The following is an 8,291-nucleotide window of genomic DNA, read 5'->3' as shown; positions in this document are numbered from 1 at the left end:
CACAGCGACTCGGGGAAGCATCTGTGCTTTAGATCTCCAGGCAACGCCTCCTCCCAAGCCATTCTATCCTCAGGGATTCCAGGGATGGGGGAGAAACCTTTGTCAGGGGTTAAAGGCGTGGGGCCTCTCAGATTTCATTCGGCAAATCTGAATTCCCAGCTGAAAGACCAAGAAGGGGATTTTGGAAACTGAAATTGCAGAAGTGAGGGCAGAGTTTTCTTTTAGGAATGCTGTGTTCTGAAATCCGGGGACATACCAGGAACTGTAGCACTTTTCTAGTATTCAGTTGTAAATATCAGAGTAGAGAGAACTGGGGTTTTTGGTCATTTTAAGTTACCTTCTTAGGATAAAGACGTCATTATTAATCAGAGATGAGGAAGCCTGCAACATCACTACGTGTTCGAGGAGATAAGTGAATTCTCTGACACATTTATGCAAATTATATCCTTATTATGGTTATAGCTCCTCAGTCTGTCCTAAAATACAGTGTGCCTTCATCTGGTAGCGTTCAAACTTCTTCTCTTTTTTTTTTTTTTTTTTTTTTTTTTAATTCATTTTATTGTTGTGACCCAACAGAAAACACCAGCATTAGCTCTCCAGTGCTGCAAGGTAAGTGATCCTCTTTATTTCACATTTCTTTAAAATCTGAAAGAATATAAAGGTCAGTGGAAGACCAGATCTTCTGATATGGAAAGACACTCTCACAGCCAAGAGCTCCGTTAAGGATCATTGTTCTTCTTACTCCCTTCTACACCTGAAGCTGAAAGACGACATTTGCCTTCTGAAATGATAGGACCAAAAATTACGGGGTTTCTGCAGTCAAGGTATGAAGTGTCTGTGGAAGCTCCTCTCGGCCTGTGCCTGTTCCCCGCTGTGCCGCGGTGCCAAAGATTAGGTTAAGTAGAAACGAATACACTTTCCTTTCTCGGAGGTGCCGAGAGCTAAACAAAGGGGTACAAAGCAAGTGGATTCCAGGTGTAACAGTTATTTTTGCGTGGCACGAAAGAGGAGAGAAACCACTTTCCCAACTGCGGTTGGTTTTACATCAAGCTTTTGTGTTGGTGATAATAAACGCAACTCGAGAGGTGGACATGGAAGGGGAGAGGAGAAGAAACAGCTGAGCTGCCCTTTGATGTAAGTTAAAGCCTCTGAGGCTTCCAAGTCAAGGGGCTGTAACAGGAAATCACAAAAAAACGACCGCATTCGTGCAAGGTCCTTTAGTGTCTAAACTTCTGAGGAATCCTAAGTCAACTCTTGTTACTTTCTCCTACTCATACAGTCACGAAGTTTTATCTGAAAACAAATGAAGGTGTCGACGAATTCCTAGGACTGGACCTCGTGAGTATTATTTGACAGCATCAGCCCTTTTAGAAAGCAAAAATAAAGGGAAATATCTAGGAAATTAAAGGAAAGGTGCCAAAACCCAGGAGGTTGTGATGCTTTATAATAATACTAAAAAAGTGCTGTTCCTTTTATAGTAAAACCTGAATAAAAATTGCTCGAACCAAAAATAAGTAGTGCAAGCTGTATTCTGTTTTCTCCTCCATTTTTTTAATTCTCCAAGAGGAGGGTTGGGCTGGGCTCGCAGGCACCTGGACGCATCCCCAGCACACCGTGTGTGCATTGGCCGCAGAAGCAGCTGAGATGTCCATCCTCTGGGACAGCCACGAGTGCCTGACCCTCATGATTTTAACCAGTCTCCAGCACAGATCCTGCCTCAACTACCAGGCCGTGCTCAGAACCCCTCGGTGTCCCCTTCCACCTCTGCTTCTCACGGTTGTTCCTCACAGGTCTGCTCTTGATCTCTCCCTCTTAGCGAGTTTGGTTCTGCCTCTAACCATCTCATAATAAGCTGTGTATATTCCAAAATCCCCCATAAAACATCTCGTAACCTGTTTCTTCTCTCCTGTGAGACTCTTTCTGGTAATATATGAGAATCTTCAGAATTTTTTTCTCCTTTATCGTGTACAAAGCTTCTTGCTGAACCTCTGGAGTTTACACTTCAATAAATCCTCTAATGGCCCATTAATTAGTGTAATTAGATCCCTGATCTTTGCTATTGTCTCCGTTAGCTCCTCATTAGCTTCTGTGTATCTGAGTGCTTAATTTATGAGCTCTTGTGTTTGATTCCTTGCCTTTTGCATTAACTAGTTGTTGGCCTCAGACAACCTTCACAAGAGTGAAGGTTTTACCACTAAGGTGAGATCTTTAAAATATTCCTAACCCTGTGTGGTAACATTAGAGGGGAAAGGACATTACACCTTCAAAACATGAAAACATTTTGCAGCATTTCGATGCTTGTGTACGCCTGGGGACATTTTTCAGGAATGTGTTACATAGTGACACGCCTTATCATGGATGCAAGGAGCAGCAGGCGACAGGGGAGGAAACTCTTGTCAACTAAGGAGAAAAGCGCTTTTCACACAGAAAACAAAAGTGTTAAGTGTCCTTCGGGCGAGATGTGATACCCAATGGCAAAAAACCAACCTTAGGATGATGTGCCCTAGACCAGCATTATCTTCTAGTGTGACTTCCCTGTCAACTCTCTGGCACCAACTCTCATCTTCAATAGCTTCTCTGACCCGCCTCAGTTGCTAATTGTCCTGTGCTGGTTAACAAATGGAGAATGAAAACCTCGCAATGATTGCCGAGGAAGCGAATCTTGCAGTGCCTACGCAACGTAGAGCCAACCCAAAAGCTGTGTCTGAAGAGTTCGCGGTGGGCGAGCTGGGAGTTGATACCCAGAGCAGCGACAGCGACCCCGCTTCCAAGCGAGGAGAATATTTCCACCGCACCTCTTGGCTTCACTTTGGCACACAGGGCGCACATTCAAGCAGCAAACCCCGAATCAGCGGCTCTGCCCCGAATGAGAGGAAATATTCCCCCTTCCGACGCTGGGTGGGGGTGTTGGCCGCGGACCGGCGCGTCCCTCGGTCCGCCCCGGCTCTGCAGGCACAGGGAGACAAAAAAACAGTGGGAGCTGCTCGGGAAGGAGTCGGAGTACTCGGGAGCTTCCAGATTCCCTCACCCCAGGATTGCTGGCAAACACCGCTCCGCTGCGGACGCTATTTAAAAATGCTGGGAGCCGCGGAGGACGGCGGATGGCTTTTTGGGAGAGTGATGGAGTGTGGGAGACGGAGCGGAGACAGCAAGAGGCAAGTGATCTTGCTTATTCTGTGCTTTTGCGTGTGTCAGAGCGGGGCTGAGACCCTCCGCTACTCTATGCCGGAGGAAATGGAGAGGGACTCCTTTGTCGCCAATATTGCAAAGGACCTGGGGGTTCCTGTGAGCCAGCTCGCGGCTCGCAAGGCCCGCGTTGTGTCTGAGGGGAGCGAGCAGCTTTTCCGTCTCGATCGAAACACCGGAGTCCTGACGGCAAAGGAGTCGCTGGACCGAGAGGAGATCTGTCCGCAGAGAGATACTTGCACGCTCGTCTTTAAGATATTCTTTGAAAATCCGCTGCAGCTGATCCGAGGGGAGGTGGAGATTCGTGACGTAAACGACAACTCCCCCGTGTTCCCAGAGAAGGAGATGGTTTTAGAGATTCCAGAAACAACATCTCCTGGGTCTCGTTTCCCCCTGGAAAGCGCCCAGGACAAGGACGTGGGCAGTAACGGCTTGCAGAACTACAGCCTCGGGTCCAATGCGCATTTCTCCCTCGATTTGGGAACAGGGAAGGATGGAGTAAAGTACGTGGAGCTCGTCCTACAGCGCCAGCTCGATCGTGAAGAGCAGGGGGAGCTGAATTTACTTCTCACCGCTATCGACGGGGGCTCGCCACCCCGGTCGGGCACGGCTCTGGTCCGGATCGTGGTGCTGGATGCCAATGACAACATCCCTGCCTTCGATCGAGAGGTCTATGAGGTGCGCCTGGCTGAGAACAGCCCCCCGGAGCAGCTGGTGGTCAGAGTCGTGGCCACGGATCCCGACGAAGGATCCTATGGAAAAGTGCGGTACTCCTTCACCCAGACATCGGAGCGATCCCGGCAGCTGTTCCATCTGAACCCGGCCACCGGGGAGATACGAGTCGCGGGCAACCTGGATTTCGAGGAAGCGAAAACCCACAAGATGGTGGTAAAAGCCACTGACGGCGGGGGGCTTTCTGCGCACTGCAAAGTGCAGGTAGAAGTCCTGGACGTGAATGACAATGCCCCGGAGATAGCGCTGACCTCTCTCACCGCCTCCATTCCCGAGGACGCCCCGCCACGCACCGTGGTGGCTCTGTTCAGTGTGCGGGACCGGGACTCCGGGGACAACGGCAGGACAGAGTGTTCGATCGAAGGGGACTTGCCATTCAGCCTCACCCCCACTTTTGATAATTATTACGAACTGAGAACAAACGCGGCCCTGGACAGGGAGAGCACGGCACAGTATAACATCACCATCACAGCCACGGACTGGGGCAGGGCGCGGCTGAGCTCTCGGGAAAACATCTTCGTGCAGATATCGGATGTGAACGACAATCCCCCAGAGTTCACGCAGGAGATTTACACCATGTCGGTCACGGAGAACAACAGCCCCATGCTCCGGATCGGCAGCATGAACGCCACGGACGCCGACGCAGGAAAAAACTCCCGCGTAAACTACGCGCTGGTGCGGCAGGAGGGCAAGGAGCAGCCCGAGGTGTCAGTCAACGCTGAAAACGGGGATGTTTATATCCTCCGCCCGCTGGACTACGAGAAGGTGCGTGCCTTTGAGGTGTCAGTGCTCGCCACTGACAGCGGTTCGCCGCCGCTCAGCGCCCAGGCGCTGCTACGCGTCATGGTGCGGGACGAGAACGATAACGCGCCCATGGTGCTGCACCCGGCCCCCGACAGCAGCGCGGCGGGAGAGCTGGTGCCGCGCTGGGCACCCTCGGGCTACCTGGTGGCCAAAGTGGTGGCGGTGGACGCGGACGCGGGGCAGAACGCGTGGCTGTCGTACGAGCTGGCCAAGGCGACGGAGCCGGGGCTGTTCCGCGTGGGGCTGCACAGCGGCGAGGTGCGCACGGCGAGGGCCGTGACGGAGAGGGACGCGCCCCGGCAGAGGCTCGTTGTGCTGGTGCGGGACCGCGGGCAGCCACCGCGCTCCGCCACCGCCAGCCTCGCCGTCGCGCTGGTGGACGGCTTCTCCGAAGCGCATTTGCGGGTGAGCGAGGAGGCACCGGCCGCTGATCCCGACGGGCCGCTCACCCTCTACCTCATCGCCTCCCTGGCCTGCGTGTCGGTGCTGTTCCTCGCCACCGCGCTGACCGCCTTGGTGGCGAAGGTGCGGCGGGCCAGGCGGAGGGAGACGGAGACCTTGCCCACGTTCCCGACGATAGCCACGGAGAGCAGTGCGGGCTCCCTGCCCCGCAGCTACCTGTACGATGTCTGCTTCGCCGCCGGGACCGTCAACAGCGAGTTTCGGTTCCTCAGACCCCTCTTCCCCTGCTTCCCCGCCGGGCTGCCTCCCGGCCCGGGCGAACAGCGGAGCTCAGTGTGCTCGCAAGATGTGGCAAACCTCGGGGAGGAAGGCGACTGGGCTGCACAGGTGAGGGACCTGTCCGCGGGGGGAGGATAGGGGGATGTGTCACATCCTGCTAGCAAGGAAGATGCTGAGCTGCTAGTGGAGGGGTCCCTGTGGCGGGAGGAGAAGTTAAAGGAAGTCTCAGAGCCGCTGGCGGTGCCTCCCAGGAGGATCCAGCAGGGTTCAGCTGCTTCCCATATGCTGACTAACCTCGCTTCTCTGCATCATAGAAGCATAAGATAGTTTGGCTTGGAATGAACCTTTAAAGGCCATCGAGTCCAAACCCCCCTGCAAGGAGCAGGGACATCTTCAACTAGATCAAATTACTCAGAGCCCCATCCAACCTGACCTTGAATATTTCCAGGGATGAGGCATCTCTCACCTCTCCGGGTAACTGCACCCATATCTATGCTGAGTATTCGTGTTAAAGCAAGTCTTCAGTGTCACTGCAAAGGGGAGCAGCTGGACAACGAGAAGGTGAGAAGTAGAGGTAGAAATGTGTCTCCATTTTGGATCCTGCCCAAGCACTGTGTGGAGCCCATGGGGAGCAGGAATTTACTGCTTCCAGGGACACATCCTCCCGGAGGCGGCAGTAGTGGGAATGTAGTGATCCTGTGCAGTGCCAGATGAGGCTGCGGGGACAACTGTGCAAAAGGGTGTCACTTCACTGACAGTGTCCCCTGCACCGCTGTTAGGAGCTGGTGCTCGGCGCTGCCGAGTGCCATTCACCAGGGTGGTGGTGGCAGTGCTGAACTCAAGCTACTCAAGGCTAAGGAGGTGAGTACCGCTGCCATTCAATTCCCTTGTATTTTTGTGACTTGCATGAACAGTATCGGCGAGGAAAATGTGGTTATCGGGACTTTACAATGCACCCTCGCAGTCTTTTCCTGACCCAGCCTGGTGCTCCCAGGCAGTACCAGCACTCTGTGAACTCAGAGTGAGTCACATCTGAGCTCCTGTTAACTTCTGTGTGTTCAAAGACTGTGGAGGACACAAGAGATGATCATTGAAACTCCTCACTCTCTCACTGAGTCCAAGTCACCTCTAATACTGTCTCAAGTCACCCCTTAATATTTTAGTATTTCATAACCACTTGGACTCACACTTTACTGCAGGTTTTCAGAGCCGCAGTAGCTTCAGGGCAGACAACAACCCTTCTTGATACATCAGCATTAAACCACATTTACTGTTTGTGAGAAAGTGGTTTTTATTTGGGGCTCTTACTATCTTGAATTACTCCCCGAGAATCATTAAAGCTTTGCAGTAGTGCCTTTGAGTTGTCCACAGTGGAGGATGGTTTCTGACTTTAGATGTTGCCTGTTCAGGTTGGAGACCCACCAACCTCCTCTTTGGCTCTGGGTAGAGAAGTGTCACACAGGCAGTAGTTTAAGACATACCCTCCAAGCTTCTCGATGATACCTGCTTCCCTTCAATGCCCAAAAGACAACCAGTCTCTCTGTTCTTTGCAGGGCAGAGCCCCCCTCTCTGAAGACACAGGACCCGGAGCTGCAGAAGCAGCTTGCACTGCAAACGGGGGGCTGGGGTTAAATGTCACTTCTGATCAAAACCCTTGGCTCAGCCATCAGTAAATGAAGAGAGACAAGTATGTCTGTCCTCCCAGGGAAAAGAGAACGAAGAGACCAAACACCTCCCTAAAAGGTACCAGGGAGATGAAGGCTTCTCTGTGGGAGAGCAGAAACACTCCCCTCTTGAGCAGTATTTTATTTACGTAGGTATTTTGTAATTGTGATGCCAACGGAGGAGGAGGACTGTGTTGCATGCTGATTACACAATAATGTATGATTGTGAAAGTGCTATTGCTTCTACACGTTAAGGGAAATACTGAAAACTGCAGCAGATCTTCAGCTTTTTCCTATGCCACCTTTTCTATGGGATTTTTGGTGGGTTTTGTTTGTTTTTTATGGAGAAAGCTCTGTAATAATGTCTTAATTTTTTTCCCTCTGTTCAATACTAGGCCAAACAAATAATAAGCAAAACTGAGTGGTGCTTGCAAAGGAATTTTTTAATAACAGGCAGAAGCTATCTGTATTAGAAACCACTGGCACACTTGGCAGGAGTTTACAGGCTCTCCTTACTGTAAAGAGTGGGCTTTGAGCAATGTGCTTTTTTTTGTTTTGTTGGGGAGGGTGTTGTTTGTTTGTTTTAATAAGGTAAAATTTACATTAATATTTAAGGATTTTTTAGTGTAAACTAGTAGATAATTAAAAGTACTGCTTGTGGTTTTAGAGTAAAACACTCTGAACTGTTTACAGTTAACTTAGGGCACTGTAGAACATAGGCCTTCAAGAAGCTTTCTGTTTTCTTTTTCTTCGTTAATAGGTATTGATCTATAATGTGATATTTTCTGTCGCCTACACATTTTTAAGAGTTAGATGCCTGCTGACAGAAAACAATAAAACCTATTTGAAACTCCCTCGAGTGAGTGTGCTGTCTCGAGATCACTTGTCACAGTCATCCCTGAGGAAATAGCCACCTAAGGAGCAGGATTTCAGAAATAAATCCGTGCATTTGGAGTGGATTTTATGCAGGGGAAATCAGAACCACCTGGGAAGTAGGCCGTTCTGAGAAGCCAGAGCAAGGTGGAGGGGGATTTTAGGAGCCAAGTTGAGGTCCAAGAGATGTTGCTCCCAGACTGAGGGGAAATGAATGAACAATCTCGGTCCATTCTGAGAATTTCTATGGGGAGCACCATGACGATTTCTGACGTGGTTAATGGACCAGCTCACTTGGTTTGTTGGACACCTGTAAAAATATACAGCGTTTTTTAGCTAAACAACCTGAAA

General features: G+C 50.7%; 1 protein-coding gene across 1 annotated transcript; it reads left to right on the top strand.

Annotated features, from left to right (window-relative positions):
* The first annotated feature begins 2,975 nt into the window (after positions 1–2,975).
* LOC127473839 (protocadherin beta-15-like) lies at positions 2,976–7,848 on the top strand. Its single transcript, XM_051793949.1, has 2 exons — positions 2,976–5,511; positions 6,957–7,848. Exons 1-2 carry the CDS (start codon positions 3,076–3,078, stop codon positions 7,074–7,076), a joined length of 2,556 nt encoding a protein of 851 aa, XP_051649909.1. The 5' UTR covers positions 2,976–3,075; the 3' UTR covers positions 7,077–7,848.
* The last annotated feature ends 443 nt before the right edge of the window (positions 7,849–8,291 follow it).

The sequence above is a fragment of the Manacus candei genome, unplaced genomic scaffold, assembly GCF_025592945.1.
Source record: "Manacus candei isolate 608988 ecotype Guabito, Panama unplaced genomic scaffold, ASM2559294v1 h1tg000037l, whole genome shotgun sequence".
In the NCBI taxonomy this organism is placed as follows: Eukaryota; Metazoa; Chordata; class Aves; order Passeriformes; family Pipridae; genus Manacus; species Manacus candei.
This window is presented reverse-complemented; position numbering and strand designations above follow the sequence as displayed.